Raw genomic sequence first — 16483 nt, 5'->3', positions numbered from 1 at the left:
CGTCTCTACTAAAAAAATACAAAAAACTAGCTGGGCGTGGTGGCAGGTGCCTGTAGTTCCAGCTACTCGGGAGGCTGAGGCAGGAGAATGGCATAAACCCGGGAGGTGTAGCTTGCAGTGAGCTGAGATCAGACACTGCACTCCAGCCTGGGTGACAGAGCGAGACTCCGTCTCAAAAAATAAATAAATAAATAAAATAATAATAGCCACACAGGTGAGGATTATACTGTGTAGTAACACAAAACAGACTTGTCTACATTCACTTAATTAAAAAAAAATTCAAAAAGCCGGGCGCGGTGGCTCAAGCCTGTAATCCCAGCACTTTGGGAGGCTGAGGCGGGCGGATCACAAGGTCAGGAGGTCGAGACCATCCTGGCTAACATGGTGAAACCCTGTCTCTACTAAAAATACAAAAAAATTAGCCGGGCGCGGTGGCGGGCGCCTGTGGTCCCAGCTACTTGGGAGGCTGAGGCAGGAGAATGGCGTGGGCCTGGGAGGCGGAGCTTGCAGTGAGCTGAGATCCGGCCACTGCACTCCAGCCTGGGGGACAGAGCGAGACTCCGCCTCAAAAAAAAAAAAAAAAAAATTCAAGGCCAGGCGCGGTGGCTCAGGCCTGTAATTCCAACACTTTGGGAGGCCGAGGCAGGCAGATCACAAGGTCAAGAGATCGAGACCATCCTGGCCAACATGGTGAAACCCCGACTCTACTAAAAAAAAAAAATACAAAAATCACCTGGGCGTGGTGATGCACGCCTGTAGTCCTAGCTACTTGGGAGGCTAAGGCAGGAGAATTGGTTGAACCCGGGCAGCGGAACTTGCAGTGAGCCGAGGTCGTGCCACTGCACTCCAGCCTGGGTGACAGAAGTATGTATACTACTCTGAAAAGTGGATGTGTGGACAGCGATTTGAAAAGAATCGTAAACAATAAACATTACTTCCTTTTAAAGGTCCTTTAATGTTTTTACAGAGGTTATGCAATAAATACAAATGGAGGGAAAAAAGGGATGAGAAATTCCTTGGTATTACTGTCGTTTTTGTTTTGTTCTACCTAGCAAGAATATAAATTTATTCTTAAAATCCACTGAAGACACTCATTGACAGAGCTGTTTTGAGGGTGCATGATATGGATCAACTAACTACAAGCAATGGGCCAGTGACCTGATTTGTAAGGCCCACGGACTAAGAACGATTTTACATCTTTAAAGAAGGGGGTCTGCCTGGGCACCGTGGCTCACGCCTGTAATCCCAGCACTTTGGGAGGCCAAGGTGGGTGGAGTACCTGAGGTCAGGAGTTTGAGACCAGGCTGAGCAACATGGTGAAAACCCATCTCTACTAAAACAATAAGATAGTTAGCCGGGCATGGTCGTGGGCACCTGTAACCCCAACTACTTAGGATGCTGAGGCAGGAGAATCACTTGAACCCAGGAGGTGAAGGTTACAGTGAGCCGATATATATCGCGTCATTGCACTGCAGCCTGTGTGACAGAGGGACACTCCTTCTCAAAAAACAAAACAAAACAAAACAAAACACAAGGGCGTCTGGCTGTGTTGCCCTGGCTGGACTGGACTCAAACTCCTGGGCTCAAGAGATCCTCCCATTTCAGCTTCCGGAGTAGCTGCTACTATAGGTTCGCATTACTATGTCGGGTGGTTTTTCCTTTTTAAATGGTTACAAAGGTCATATAAATACCCACATAATAATATTCTCCATTTTATCCTCTTAAATCCAAAGGTTACATTATTTACTAGCTGACCGTTTAAAAAAATAATTGGGGGCCCCTTTCTATTCTTTCCCAGACCTCAGCCAGGAAACAAAGCGCCAAGTCCCAGACCTAAACAAGCGCTCAGCCCAGAGAACCATGACTCTGCTGTGGCTCTAGAGCCTGGGGCTGGCTCCCAGCTCGCCGTCCAGCCCTCCCTGGAGGCAGCGGGTTCCCCTCTTTCCAGGGGCCGGGCTGAGCGCCCCAGGTGGGGCTAGCTGTGCCCAAGATGCCCCCAGGCCCCTTTCAGAGCGCCCCTGCGGCTCGGGCGACGGCTCGGCGCGGGCAGCCCCAGCGATCGCGTAGGCAGAAGTGCCACACCAGGGCGGCACAGCTCAGCAGGGCCAGGGCCGTGCCCACCCCGACGGCGGCGTGGACCAGAGTGCGGGGGTTGGGCGGCACCGTAAAGCGGCTGCAAGGCCCGAAGGCAGGGATGTCAGCCCCCTCGAGGCCCTCTCTTCCAGCCTCGGGCACGCGGCTTGCTCCAGCCTGGTTAGCGGCCACCACACAAACGACATAAACGCCCCCTGGCTTCAGCCCCTTCAGTTCGGCTCTGCGGACCGTAGCGTTCAGCTGGGGCCCCTTCTGCGCAGCCTCGCTGCCGTCCCAAAGCAGCAGCCAGTAGTGGAGGACGGGGGAGAAGGGGGCACACCAGTGGACCACTGCGCGGCCCTCTTCGGCCACAATGCTCACTTCTCCCATGCGCGGCGGGTCGGGCGGCTGGGCAGGGCTGGAGAGTCCTGGGCACAGGCAGGCCGCCGGCCCGGCCCTCTGTAGCTCCTTGCAGGGCACCTGCAGGTGTCGGCAGTGGTCGTAGTCGCAGGGGACAGCCGGCAAAGGCGGCCACGCCGTCTCAGTCTCATCTTCTTCCTCTTCTTCAAAGTCTTGAGGGTCCAAGGGCTGAGCTCTGGGAACCAAGAAGATCACGGCCAGGAGCCACAGAAGGCAGGGAGAGCCCAGCATGGAGACTGGAAGGGAAGGGTTGGATAGATAAAGCCTGTTCAACCCAAAAGCCTGCCATGTCCTCTGTCTGGACACAATCTCTGGAGACAGGAAAATGCAACTGGGGACCAGAAGAGGAAGGAGGTTGGAATGAGGCAGACACACTTATTTGTCAACCAACTTCTGAGTCCAGGCTATGTGCTTGGTTTTAGACAAAAAAGAAAACATGGTCTGACACATGAGACAGATGCATGATCAGCATGTGTTAAGTATTAGAAACAGTTAATAAAGTGCTGGGGGAGAGGAGGAAATGATTTACTTAGCCCAGGGAAGAACGGTAGGATATTTACTAGCTGCCACCCAGAGAAAAGATCTAAGCCAAACAAGTAACAAAGCTGGGCCCCTAGGCTAATGCCTATAATCCCAACACTTTGGGGAAGTCAAGGCAAGAGGATTGCTTGAGGCCAGGATTCCAAAACAGCTGGGGCAACACAGACCCCATCTCTACAAAAAAAGTATTTAAAAATTAAATATTAAAAAATTAAAAAATATTAAAAATATAGTCCACATGCCCGTGGTCCCAGCTACTCAGGAGGATCACTTGAGCCCAGGAGTTCAAGGCTGCAGTGAACCATGATCACCCCACAGCACTCCAGCCTGGGTGACAGAGTGAGACCTCAACTCAACAAAACCATGTATCTGTCAGTGACACAGGAAAAAACCCAGAAATGAGACAGAAGTGAGAAAACACAACAGTAGGGAGAAATACTGTAAGCACAGCTGCATTTTTTTTAAACAAAAGAGAAAAAAATAGGGACGCTGGAATCCTCCCTCCCCACCTGCTATCTGTGCAAATCCTGTCCAAGGAGTCCTGGCCCCTGCCTGCCCTCCTCCTCCTCTCTGGCCCATAGCAGCTCCTCACCAGTGGGTAGGCCTTGATGCAGCGGGAATCCACCAGCCGATGTCTGTGGGTGTTAAGCTGAGGGATCCCCAAGATCTCAGGCTGTGCTGTCAGGTTGTATCTTCAACTTCAATGCTGTTTGGCTGGAAGCTTTTATAACCTTCAACTGTGATGTCACCACCTAGCTCCCCTCCTCCTCCCCCCACCTCCCCGGTGATTGCCAAAAAAGAGGGCTGCTCCCTTCAGAGGGACTGAGTCACGAGGCCAGGGATGGGGAAAACCACATGCAATGGTTTCAGCTGGAGCCCAGGATGCCTGGGTTCTGGAGGGGAGTGGAATGTGGAAAGCAGCCAGGCGCTTAGAATCCGAAGGCTGAAGTCATACGAAGGGATGGGGAGGGGAACATAGGAGGCGGCCACCTGGCTGGTATTAGAGGAGAACAGCTGCGAACAGCACGGGCCTGAGCTGCAAAATGCTGTTTTGGTAAAAATCATACCACATCCATGGCAGTCATTTCCTGTCTTCTGCCTCCCAATGGACAGAGAAAGGCAGGAAGGGAGGGGTATAGAGGGGGCCAGAATGATGTCTCCCAGCTCTCCAGACCTGCCCTACACCAGCCCCCTCCCCTGGGGGAGACAAAAGTCACATGCAGGGAGTAGGAAGCGTGCTAGGGGTCAGGATAGCTTCTCCCTCCTTGGACTTCCTAGGCTTATGAATGGAAACATCTGTGCTTAAAATAGCCCGGGTCTGGAGGCCTTCCCCATGAGCAGCCCCTGACAAGAAGACCTCCCCTCTAATGGTGGAAAGTGAGAGATGCCTGGGGGACACAGGGTTTTCAAATGGCCGTGAATCCATTTCAGAGTCAAGGAGGAAGCTGACACAAAATAGTTTATTGAAGGAAAAACGAGGGGAGAGGGGTCAGGTGGGAAAGTGCTGGAATGTGAGGAGACTGCCCCTTCAGGAACTAGAGCAGGTGGGGCGCTGTCGGAGAGCACCCTCAGCAGGTTCGGAGCTGCCCAAAGTTTCTGGGACAGGGGCAGAAGCAGGAGCAGGAGCAGGAGCAGGCAGGTTGGCCTCCGTCAGCAGAGCTGCATCTTCCCAGGAGCCTGAACCTGGGCCAGGAAAGGGAAAAACAAAATCCCAAATGGGATATTAGATTAACCGGGGGTCCCACCCAGGACACGCTGCAGGATGCCCCTCACCATCACTGGCCTCAGGCTCTAGCTCCTCTTCTCCACTCAGGGGCTGCTGATCTGGTTTCTCCTCCTCAGACAGCTGACCCTCTGCAGCCAAAAGGGGAACGCAGGGGTCAGACCCAGACACTCAAGGAGAAAGCCAAGGAGTCAGGAAGGAGTGTGGCGGCTGCACCATACCTGTCCCCGAGGGATCTTCAGGGCTCTCACCATCCTCTGTAACATCTGATTGTGGAGTTGACTCCTCCTGGCCTTCAGGCCCTGTGCCTCAAAAGCAGGAGAGGACAGGTTAGGGTTAGGGTGGCTGTGCGTGGATGGCAGTGTCAACCTCACCTTCCTCACCTTTCCTTTGACTCTTGTCTCAATCGGTGATACCCTAAGCCTCATACTGGATGAAGCAGGGACTCCCTCTGGTCCAGCCCAGCTCAACCTAGCCCACCTCAACAGCTCCCCAGCCAACACCTTTACCTGGCTGAGGAGCAGAGATCCTTCGTTGGACTTCCTTCCGGGAATTGTCTCTTTTTCGGATGTTAACCTGTGGAGGAAAAACTACTGAGCAGCAGGGACTGACTTCCCTCACTAACAATCAGGGCCCTCGGCCGGGCGCGGTGGCTCAAGCCTGTAATCCCAGCACTTTGGGAGGCCGAGACGGGCGGATCACAAGGTCAGGAGATCGAGACCATCCTGGCTAACACGGTGAAACCCCGTCTCTACTAAAATACAAAAAATTAGCCGGGCGTGTTGGCGGGCGCCTGTAGTCCCAGCTACTCGGGAGGCTGAGGCAGGAGAATGGCGTGAACCCAGGAGGCGGAGCTTGCAGTGAGCTGAGATCCGGCCACTGCACTCCAGCCTGGGCGACAGAGCGAGACTCCGTCTCAAAAAAAAAAAAAAAAAAAAAAACAATCAGGGCCCTCACACCCTAACCCCCAACATACCCCTGACCACCCACAAAGATCAAAGGGACAAAAGGGGGTCCTTGCTCCTTTCCACCTGCAAAGAGAAGCGGTGTCGGGGCCAGATGCCCCCCCACACCCACTGCATGTAGCTGAAGAGCACGATGACACTGAGGAAAGTGAAGTTGCTGGCGACACCTATGAAGGCACAGGTCATCGGGAAGTTGTACAGCAGGTATCTGAGGCAGGAAGTAGGGACAAGAAGGGAGTCGTAGTTACCAGAGAGCACTGGCCTTCTCATGTCCCAGAAATAATTTCTAGGGCAATTCAAGTGAGTTTGGCTACAGCCGGCTCTGCTGCCCCTGCCTCCCACCCGCACAGTTCCCAGAACCTGCTGTACCAGGTTCCAACAAAGGACAAGGACCTTGGAAAGTCTCCTGTGGGAGGGTCATAGGCCATAGCCTCAATGTTGTCTGTCTCTCAAGAGTCACCCCAACTCTTGCTGAGCCAACGGTTCAAGACAGTAGTTCTCAATTCTGTCAGCCCATCAGCCTTCCTTGGGGTGCTTTAAAAAATTCTGCTCACAAGCCGGACACGGTGGCTCACGCCTACAATCCCAGCACTTTGGGAGGCTGAGGCGGGCGGATCACAAGGTCAGGAGATCGAGACCATCCTGGCTAACACGGTGAAACCCCGTCTCTAATAAAAAATACAAAAAAAATGAGCCAGGTGTGGAGGCGGGCGCCTGTAGTCCCAGCTACTCGGGAGGCTGAGGCAGGAGAATGGCGGGAATCCGAGAAGTGGAGCTTACAGTGAGCTGAGATCGCGCCACTGCACTCCAGCCTGGGCAACAGAGTGAGGCTCCGTCTCAAAAAATAAATAAATAAATAAAATAAATCTGCTCACTTGGGTGGAGCCCTCAGCCCTGGATTTCTGGTTGGAAGGTAGGGCAGAGGGAAGATGAAAACGGATGATGGAGGGTGGCGGGGGCAAAAAACAAAAATTTAAAATTCTGATGCCTAGACAAGACCGTAACAAACTCTGGTTCAGTTGGTCTGGGCGGGGTGCCCAAGGGTGTTTTTAAAAAGTCCCCCAGGGAGCTGACAGGCCAGTATATAGCAGCTGTGAGACCCTCTGGCCTATGTGAAACCCAACTCAGCTCTGCTCTGTGAACCCATTACCTCTGCTTGGGACCCCCTTGGTGGAAGGTTAGCCCCCACGAGAGTTGCCCAAGGTCCACTCCAGTTGGCCCCTCACCTGAGCCCAGTGAAGTGCGCGTGGATGCGGAGGTAGGCTCCGTACAGCTGGATGCGCTTGCTGTGGATCTCAATGATCGCTCCAGTGGTTGGCACGTACTGCGAGGGGGTGGGGTGAGGGCGGCGTCAGGCCAGGGCCCTGCCGCTGGCACTCTTACCCTCCCCATCTGAGCCCCACTTCCAGCCTCTCGGTTGTGATGTCTCCTGAGCCTGGAGGCTCCTCAGGTAGAATCCTGGGCTAATGGGAGGGGCTATCGCCTAGTCATCGTTCACCTCACTCACCGAGTTCTCTCTATAGTCAGCGTAGAGTTCCACCTCCAGCAGCTGCTTCTGCTCTGCAAAGCCAAACAGCAGGAGGCTAGAGAAGACCAGTGTGTCCAGCATCTGGAGCAGGTCTGAGCGGTAATGCAGCATCACCTGCCGGGGGTGGGAAGCAGAGGCTGGGAACAGGTGCGCCAGATCCCCATGATCCTACCTACCCCTCAACCATCCCTGAGTAGTCTATGAAGGTGGCTTCTTCCTCAGGTCCCCGACTCCCTCACCTTCACTTCATACCCCTCAGTCTTCATCCAACCATTCCAGTTGCTTGAACCTCTCTCCCTACCCAACCACACTCCCATAGAGCAAAGGCCCCTCCTTCCAAGAAACCTTCCTGGATTAAGCCCAACACTGTCTCTGATCTGCCTTTCCCACCAAGTAGTTCTGTAATCCAGTATGGGATCTAAGTCCCAGTGTACCATCCGAAGCTTTTTTCCCTCATGTAGATGTCAGGAATTTGCTTCATGATGAGGTTGTGGTGTTAATTAATGGAAGAATGGAGTCTTAACATTTATTAAGCCAGGTGCAATGGCTCACACCTGTAATTGCAGCACTTTGGGAGGCTGAGGTGGTTGAATCATTTGAGACCAGGAGTTCGAGACCAGCTGGTCAACATGGTGAAACCCCACCTCTACTAAAAATACAAAAATTAGCCAGCTGTGGTGGTGGGCACCTGTAGTCCCAGCTACTTGGGAGGCTGAGGCAGGAGAATCGCTTGAACCCAGGAGATAGAGGCTGCAGTGAGCCGAGATCACGCCACTGCACTCTAGCCTGGGCGACAGAGCGAGATCTCTGTCTCAAAAACAAAAAAAACATTAAACAGCCACTATGTGCTAATAGGAATTTTACATTTCTCCATTGAATCCAAACTAGTCTTGCTATGAGGCAGTTACTATTATATCCATTTTATAATACTTTATACCCAAGAAGTTAAGTCAGGTGACCCACAGCTAGCTTGTTTCTGAATGAGGACACAAGCCCATGTCTGTCTGGCTCTAAAGTCTGTTTTCTGAGAGCAGCTCCACTCTTCAAACCTAACCCCAAAGCTGGGTGTGCTCATGAGATACCTGGGGTGTCTGGCAAAGGTTTCTGGTTTGGTAAGCTGATTCCTTTTTTTTTTTTTTTTTTAACTTTTTTAAAAAGTTTCACTCTTGTTGCCCAGGCTGGAATACAGTGGTGCGATCTCGGCTCACCGCAATCTCTGCCTCCCGGGTTCAAGCAATTCTCTTGCCTCAGCTTCCTGAGTAGCTGGGATTACAGGCATGCACCACCATGCCCAACTAATTTTGTGTTTTTAGTAGAGACGGGGTTTCTCCATGTTGGTCAGGCTGGTCTCAAGTTCTGGTCCTCAGGTGATCTACCCGCCCCAGCCTCCCAAAGTGTTGGGATTACAGGCGTGAGCCACTTCGCCCAGCCTTGATTCCTTTCTTTATCCTGATGTGTCTGTGACCTCAAAGCCAAGGGTGTTTTCTCCTGTGGAATCCCTACTCAGACATTCTTTTTTTTTCTTTTGAGACAGTCTTGCTCTGTTGCCCAGCAGGGAGAACAGTGGTGCCATCTTGGCTCACTGCAGACTCAACCTCCCAGGTTCAAGCGATCCTCCCACCTCAGCCTCTAGAGTAGCTGAGACTACAGTCGTGTGCCACCATGCCCAGTTAATTTTTTTTTTTTTTTTTTTTTTTCTGAGACGGAGTCTTGCTCTGTCGCCCAGGCTGGAGTGCAGTGGCCGGATGTCAGCTCATTGCAAGCTCCGCCTCCCGGGTTCACGCCATTCTCCTGCCTCAGCCTCCTGAGTAGCTGGGACTACAGGCGCCCGCCATCTCGCCCGGCTAGTTTTTTGTATTTTTTAGTAGAGACGGGGTTTCACCGTGTTAGCCAGGATGGTCTCGATCTCCTGACCTCGTGATCCGCCCGCCTTGGCCTCCCAAAGTGCTGGGATTACAGGCTTGAGCCACTGCGCCCGGCCGCCCAGTTAATTTTTTAAACGTTTTTTGTAGAGATGGGTTTCACCATGTTTCCCAGGTCGGTCTTGAACTCTTGGGCTCAAGCGATCTGCCTGCCTCGGCCTCCCAAACTGCTGGGATGACAGGCATGAGCCACCGCATCCAGCCCCTACCCATTGTGATCCTGCTATCTTCCTCCACACCTTCTCAGACAGGCCACAAACACTTACCGAACGCGAAGAAGTGGAGATGATTCGGCCACCTCTGGTGTAGCAGGAAATGGTGACCAAGAACATGCCCAAATCTTGATTCACAGGGGACTCTGGCAGCTCAAGCTCTAAGGTAACACGATACGGCTGTCCATACATCAGCACCTGCCGAAGGTAGCCCCCATTTCTTTTAAAAAAATTTTTGTTGAAAATGTACTGTCCCTATTCCACCTCCCTCCTAGCCCCCTAACACCCCCAAATACTCGGCCACAACCCTCTTGGGTGGCCTAACAGGCCTTTCAATCTGTCATGCCAAGAAGGTGCTGCCCCCTTCTGGTGGCTGGAGCCTGTCACATCCAGGTCTTCGGTATCCTGTTGGCTCTCCTGAATCAGACTCGCTACCTTGTTCCCAGAAAGGTTGTGTCACCTTTCTTTTCCAAAAGTGAACCGTCATGTTGCCAACTGGGCCATCTGTGACTCTGGCCTATGTGCCGGTGGGGCTGTCCCCAGGGCCCAACCTGCCCTGTCTTACATTATTAATTAATCAAGTGCTGACGGTGCTCAGTCTCCCCAGCCAGCTCTGGCACAGTCATCCTCGCTCCATATCATCTTTCTGCCATTCTAGGTCCCTTATCTTGGTTCTGTTGGTAGCACCCCATGACTCAGAGTAGGAAGGCTTCTTCACAGGGATCACTTCCAAGAGGTTAAAGATTTGCCACCAAGCCGGGCGCGGTGGCTCACGCCTGTAATCCCAGCACTTTGGGAGGCCGAGGCAGGTGGATCACCTGAGGTCAGGAGTTCGAGACCAGCCTGGCCAACATGGTGAAACCCCGTCTCTACTAAAAATACAAAAATTAGCTGGGCATGGTGGCAGGCGCCTGTAATCTCAGTCACTCAGGAGGTTGAGGCAGGAGAATCGCTTCAACCCTGGAGGTGGAGATTGTAGTGAGCCGAGATCGCATCAATGCATTTCAGCCTGGGCAACAAAAGCGAAATTCTGTCTCAAAAAAAAAAAAAAAAGAAGGAAAATACTGCCCTAGCCCATAGTGAACTACCTCCAAAATGTGGGCTCAGCCTTGGGGGTGCTTTCAGTGTTTATCACTAAGGCAATGGTTGAAACCATTGATAGGGGCCTTTGATGGGGTTTCACCATATTGGTCAGGCTGGTCTTGAACCCTGACCTCAGGTGATCCACCCGCCTTGACCTCCCAAAGTGCTGGGATTACAGGTGTGAGCCACCACGGCTGGCCAGAATCCACATCTTACAGTTTGCCACTTAAATACATGCAAATGTATGCAATGTATAGTTTTCCATCAATGCTGTGAGCTCATTGAGAGCAGCGACCACATCTACTTCTAGCAAGCCGTTACACATAGTAGACAGATTATTTCATTCATTAACTCATTTAAAAATGTTCATTGTCAACAAACAAAATGTTCAACCTCTTCTAATTATCAGGGACATGGGCTGAATTTGCTCTCACCCTCCTTTTTTACCTCCCTTCCTCATGTGACAGTCTCACACCTGATCATTTCAGTTCAGGCTCCCTCCCTTGGCTCCCTCCCTCCCCATTAAGATCTCAGCAATGGGCCACAAAACCGTATGCACCATCCCAGGTACTGCGGCTTTCTCATTTCTTCTTTTTTTTTTTTTTTTTTTTTGAGGCGGAGTCTTGCTCTGTCGCCCGGACTGGAGTGCAGAGGCCGGATCTCAGCTCACTGCAAGCTCCGCCTCCCGGGTTTACGCCATTCTCCTGCCTCAGCCTCCCGAGTAGCTGAGACTACAGGCGCCCGCCACCTCGCCCAGCTAGTTTTTTTTTTTTTGTATTTTTAGTAGAGACAGGGTTTCACCGTGTTAGCCAGGATGGTCTCGATCTCCTGACCTCGTGATCCGCCCGTCTCGGCCTCCCAAAGTGCTGGGATTACAGGCTTGAGCCACCGCGCCCGGCCTCATTTCTTCTTAATAAGTTATTTGTTATTATTTATTTTTTTGAGATGGAATCTCGCTCTGTTACCAGGCTGCAGTGCAGTGCCACGATCTCAGCTCACCGCAACCTCTGCCTCCTGGGTTCAAGCGACTCTCCTGCTTCAGCCTCCCGAGTAGCTGGGATCACAGGTGTGTGCCACCACGCCCAGCTAATTTTTGTATTTTTAGTAGAGACGGGGTTTCACCGTGTTGGCCCGGATGGTCTCGATCTCTTGACTTCATGATCCCCTGCCTCGGCCTCCCAAACTGTTGGGATTACAAGCATGAGTAACTGCGCCTGACCCCTATTTTATTTTATTTTATTTTATTTTTGACACAGCGTCTCACTCTGTCACCCAGGCTGGAGTGCAGTGGTGTGATCTTGGCTCACCATAACCCGCGCCTCCTGAGTTCCAGCGATTCTTCTGCCTCAGCCTGCCAAGTAGCTGGGACTACAAATGTGTGGCACCACACCTGGCTAATTTTTGTATTTTTAGTAAAGACGGGGTTTCCCCATGTTGGTCAGGCTGGTCTCAAACTCCTGACCTTGTGATCTGCTTGCGCTGGCCTTCCAAAGGGTTGGGACAACAGGCGTGAGCCACTGTGCCCAGCCTATTATTATTGAGACAGAGTCTTGCTCTGTCACCCAGGCTACAGTGCAGTGGTATGATCCTGGCTCAATGCAACCTCTGGCTGCCGGGTTTAAGCGCTTCTCCTGCCTCAGCCTTCTGAGTAGCTAGGATTACAGGCCTGCGCCACCACACTTGGCTAATTTTTGTATTTTTAGTAGAAATGGGGTTTGACTGTGTTGGCCAGGATGGTCTTGAACTCGTGACCTCAGGTGATACACCTGTCTCCTCAGCCTCCCAAAGTGCTGAGATTACAGGCGTGAGCCACCACACCTGGTTATAATCCTAACACTTTGGGTGGCTGAGTCGGGAGGACCACTTGAGCCTAGTAGTTTGAGACGAGCCTAGGCAACATAGTAAGACCTTGTCTCTACAAAAAATTTTAAAAAATTAAAAAAAATAAAAATCAGCTGGGCATGGTAGCACACACCTGTAGTCCCAGCTGCTTGGAAGATCACTTGAACCTGGGAGGTTAAGGCTGCAGTGAGCCATGATTGCATCACGGCACTCCAGGCTGGGCGACAGGGCAAAACCTTGTCTCGAAACATAAAATAAAATAGAACCCCAGACTCTATAGTTTATACTCCTCCCTTCAGAGGTGCGACATTCTATCATTAGATCAGTTTCCTCCCAAGTACCACTTTTGAAAAATAACTTCAGGCTGGGCACGGTGGTTCATGCCTGCAATCTCAGCACTTCGGGAGGCTGAGGTGGGCAGATCACCTGAGATCACGAGTTCAAGACCAGCCTGGCCTAAGTGATGAAACCCCACCTCTATTAAAAATACAAAAATCGGCCGGGCGCGGTGGCTCAAGCCTGTAATCCCAGCACTTTGGGAGGCCGAGATGGGCGGATCACAAGGTGAGGAGATCAAGACCATCCTGGCTAACACGGTAAAACCCCGTCTCTACTGAAAAAAAAAAATACAAAAAACTAGCCGGGCGAGGTGGCGGGCGCCTGTAGTCCCAGCTACTCGGGAGGCTGAGGCAGGAGAATGGCGTAAACCCGGGAGGCTGAGCTTGCAGTGAGCTGAGATCCGGCCACTGCACTCCAGCCTGGGCGACAGAGTGAGACTCCGTCTCAAAAAAAATAAAAAAATAAAAATACAAAAATCAGCTAGGTATGGTGGCATACACCTGTAACCCCAGGTACTCAGGAGGCTGAGGCAGGAGAATTGATTGAACCCAGGAGGCAGAGGTTGCAGTGAGCTGAAATCGTGCCATTACACTCCAGCCTGAGTGACAGGAAAGAAACTCCGTCTCAAAAGAAACAAACAAACAAATAAATTAATAAATACAAATCATTTTAGGCTGGGTGTGGTTGCTCACTCATGTAATTCCAGCACTTTTGGAGGCCAAGGTGGGTGGATCACCTGAGGTCAGGAGTTTTAGACCAGCCTGACCAACATGGTGAAACCCTGTCTCTGCTAAAAATACAAAAATTAGCCAGGTGTGGTGGTGGGTACCTGTAATCCCAGGTACTCGGGAAGCTGAGGTGGGAGAATAGCTTGATCCCAGGTGGTGGAGGTTGCAGTGAAGCGAGATCGTGCCACTGCGCTCCAGCCTCAGCGACAGAGCAAGACTCTGTCTCAAAAAAAAAAAAAAAAAAAAAAGAAAGAAAAGAAAAGAACCTATCCTTTATCAGAGCCTCCTTCAGCTTGCCTACTATAGAGGGCCCAGTCACCATATGCATTTCTCAGGGTTCCCAGAGGACTGGCCAGATGCCAGTGTGACGTTCCATTGTTGACATCACACTGGTATCTGGCCAGTCCTCTGGCACAGTACCCTTTGTAATGACAGGTTGCACATATTTGACAACAGTTTCATAATTTTATATAAATGCTTTCAAAACTCTTGGGTAGATGCGCATCTTATTCCAATGTAATAACTGATTTGTTCATTTAGGTCTAAAACATTGCTTACTTCACCTAGCAGATAAATAGATAATACTTCACCTGATACAGATGGTCCTTAATTTACGATGGGGTTACATTCCAATAAACCCATCTAAGTTGAAACTATCATAAGCTGAAAATGTATTTAATACACCTAGCCTAAAGAACATCATAGCTTATTTAGCCTAGCCTATCTTGAACATGCTCAGAACATTTATGTTAGCCTACCTATAGTTGGTTAAAATCATCTAACACAAAGCCTACACTTATAATAAAGAATATCTCATGTGATTTATTGAATACTGTACTGAAAGTGAAAAACAGGCTGAGTGCAGTGGCTGACGCCTATAATCCCAGCACTTTGGGAAGCCAAGGTGGGCAGATCACAAGGTCAAGAGATCCAGACCATCCTGGCCAACATGGTGAAATCCCATCCCTACTAAAAATACAAAAAAATTAGCTGGGTGTGGTGGCGCGTGCCTGTAGTGCAAGCTACTTGGGAGGCTGAGGCAGGAGAATCGCTTGAACCCGGGAGGTGGAGGTTGCAGTGAGCTGAGATTGCGCCACTGCACTCCAGCCTGGCGACAGAGACTCTGTCTCAAAAACAAGAACAAAAAAAAAAAAGAGTGAAAAACAGAATGGTTGTATAGGTACATGAAGTACAGTGTCTACAGAATGTATGTCACTTTTGCACCACTGTGAAGTTGAAAAATTGTTAAGTTGAATTATCGTAAGTCAGGGACTATGTTGAGAAAGAACATGTCTAACACCTGCTGCAGAAAGATCAAGCAACACACACAACTCATTTTAATTTCTTTTCCTTCAAAGCCTTCCTCTTAGTCTTTTTTTTTCCCCAATATGAAGCTTCATTCTTGTTGCCGGCTGGAGTACTATGGCATGATCTCGGCTCACCGAAACCTCCTCCTCCCGGGTTCAAATGATTCTCCTGCCTCAGCATCCCGAATAGCTGGGATTACAGGCATGTGCCACCACACCCGGTTAATTTTGTATTTTTAGGAGAGACAGGGTTTCTCTGTGTTGGTCAGGCTGGTCTCGAACCCCCAACCTCAGGTGATCTCCCAAAGTACTGGGATTACAGGCGTGAGCCACCGCACCTGGCCAGTCTCTTATTATTCAATTTCTGCTCTCTAGGCCTTTCTCAAGTCTTCCTGTTTTGAGTCATCAAAGCTCTAATGAAACCTCTCTCTAGTTCCCATACTCACCCGATCACGTCCACCCTTAGTCAGTGAGACATTGGCAACAGGGAAGGAGCAGAGTGAGGTGGTGGAGGAATCACAGTCGGTCCTAAATGAGAATGGAGGAGGATACTCTGCTAAGTTCGTATTACTAGTCCGTCCACACACCTTGGCCCCCTAAGGCTCCCCTGCCCTCCTCCCTTCTCTCAGAACAGGCACCCTTCTCTATGTTACAAAGATGAAGAACAAATGTGGCCAGGAGATTCAAGACACCAGAATGATTATTTCATTCTCTTCCTATGACTTCAATGTATGTCCTCTCATTAGAGCAGATGTTCTTAGATGGGAATTTACAGATACTTATTTAGTTTCACACTTTAGTGTTTCTAAAGACTTAAGGAGCTTGATAAAAATGTAAATTCCAGGGCCAGGCAGTGATGGCTCGCACCTGTAATGCCAGCACTTTTGGAGGCCAAGGCGGGCGGATCACCTGAGGTCAGGAGTTTAAGACCAGCCTGAACAACATGGGGACACCCTATCTCTACTAAAAATACAAAATTAGCCGGGCATGGTGGCGCATGCCTGTAATCCCAGCTACTCCGGATGCCGAGGCAGAAGAATTGCCTGAACTTGGAGACAGAGGTTGCGGTGAGCCAAGATCATGCCACTGCACTCCAGTCTGGGCAACAAGAGTGAACTCCATCTCAAAAAAAAAGAGAAAAAAAAGCAATTTCCAGGGTCCCACCCCAAGAGATTCTGATTTGGTAGCTCTGATCGGGGTCTTAGTTTGAGAAAACGCCTCCAAAAGGATCTACAGATGGTTATTAAGAGGCTCACGAACCCCTTCAATTGTAGGCAAATTTGCACGTGGGGGTGTGGGCGCAGCATATGCCTAGGCATGTATATACATTTTTATGGCAGGAAGGGCCATAAGTTCCATTTCCTACAAGTTTAAGAAGCTCTGCTTTAGAAACTATAGCTCCAGACCAGGGACTTAAAGGAAAAAATGACTTTAAACCATTGATTATAACGCCTTTCTCTGTATCTGTTGACAGGTCCTACAACCACTGTTGAGAAGAGAGAACTAGGCTGGGTGTGGTGAACTAGGCTGGGTGTGGTGGCCCAGCACTTTGGGAGGCCGAGGGGGTGGATCATGAGGTCAGGAGTTCGAGACCAGCCTGGCCAACATAGTGAAACCCTGTCTCTATTAAAAATACAAAAAAAATTAGCCAGGTGTGGTGGCAGGCACCTGTAATCCCAGTTACTTGGGAGGCTGAGGCAAGGCAGGAGGATGGCTTCAACCCGGAGGCAGAGGTTGCAGTGAGCCGAGATTGTGCCACTACACTCCAGCCCAGGCAACAGTGCGAGACTGTCTCAAAAAG

At 50.7% G+C, this 16483-nt stretch overlaps 2 protein-coding genes across 5 annotated transcripts in view; both read right to left on the bottom strand.

Annotated features, from left to right (window-relative positions):
- Nucleotides 1-1711: 1711 nt before the first annotated feature.
- LRRN4CL (LRRN4 C-terminal like) lies at nt 1712-3801 on the bottom strand. The gene is made up of 2 exons (XM_023201151.2): nt 3626-3801; nt 1712-2729 (listed from the first exon to the last, which is right to left on the bottom strand). Exon 2 carries the CDS (start codon nt 2722-2724, stop codon nt 2008-2010), a length of 717 nt encoding a protein of 238 aa, XP_023056919.1. The 5' UTR covers nt 2725-2729; nt 3626-3801; the 3' UTR covers nt 1712-2007.
- Nucleotides 3802-4474: 673 nt separating this feature from the next.
- The window catches only part of BSCL2 (BSCL2 lipid droplet biogenesis associated, seipin), a 20250-nt gene continuing 8241 nt past the window's right edge, over nt 4475-16483 (bottom strand). For 2 of the 4 annotated variants that reach the window (XM_026446529.2, XM_026446531.1), the window contains 9 exons: nt 15129-15210; nt 9438-9581; nt 7229-7363; nt 6948-7045; nt 5788-5929; nt 5266-5332; nt 4978-5064; nt 4807-4887; nt 4475-4716 (listed from right to left, as the gene is read on the bottom strand). In XM_026446529.2, the coding sequence (XP_026302314.1) occupies nt 4562-4716; nt 4807-4887; nt 4978-5064; nt 5266-5332; nt 5788-5929; nt 6948-7045; nt 7229-7363; nt 9438-9581; nt 15129-15210 (991 nt within the window). In that variant the 3' untranslated portion in view covers nt 4475-4561. The remainder of the gene's footprint in view (nt 4717-4806; nt 4888-4977; nt 5065-5265; nt 5333-5787; nt 5930-6947; nt 7046-7228; nt 7364-9437; nt 9582-15128; nt 15211-16483) is intronic. The other 2 variants (XM_026446530.2, XM_026446532.1) reach the window with 1 other exon arrangement.

Source organism: Piliocolobus tephrosceles, chromosome 13, assembly GCF_002776525.5.
Source record: "Piliocolobus tephrosceles isolate RC106 chromosome 13, ASM277652v3, whole genome shotgun sequence".
NCBI lineage: Eukaryota > Metazoa > Chordata > Mammalia > Primates > Cercopithecidae > Piliocolobus > Piliocolobus tephrosceles.
The sequence above is the reverse complement of the archived record's forward strand: the minus strand, read 5'-3'. Positions and strand labels throughout refer to the sequence as shown.

Excerpts from the sequence above, each read along its gene's own strand:
- LRRN4CL (XM_023201151.2), bottom strand. The coding sequence starts at position 2,724 with ATGCTGGGCTCTCCCTGCCTTCTGTGGCTCCTGGCCGTGATCTTCTTG.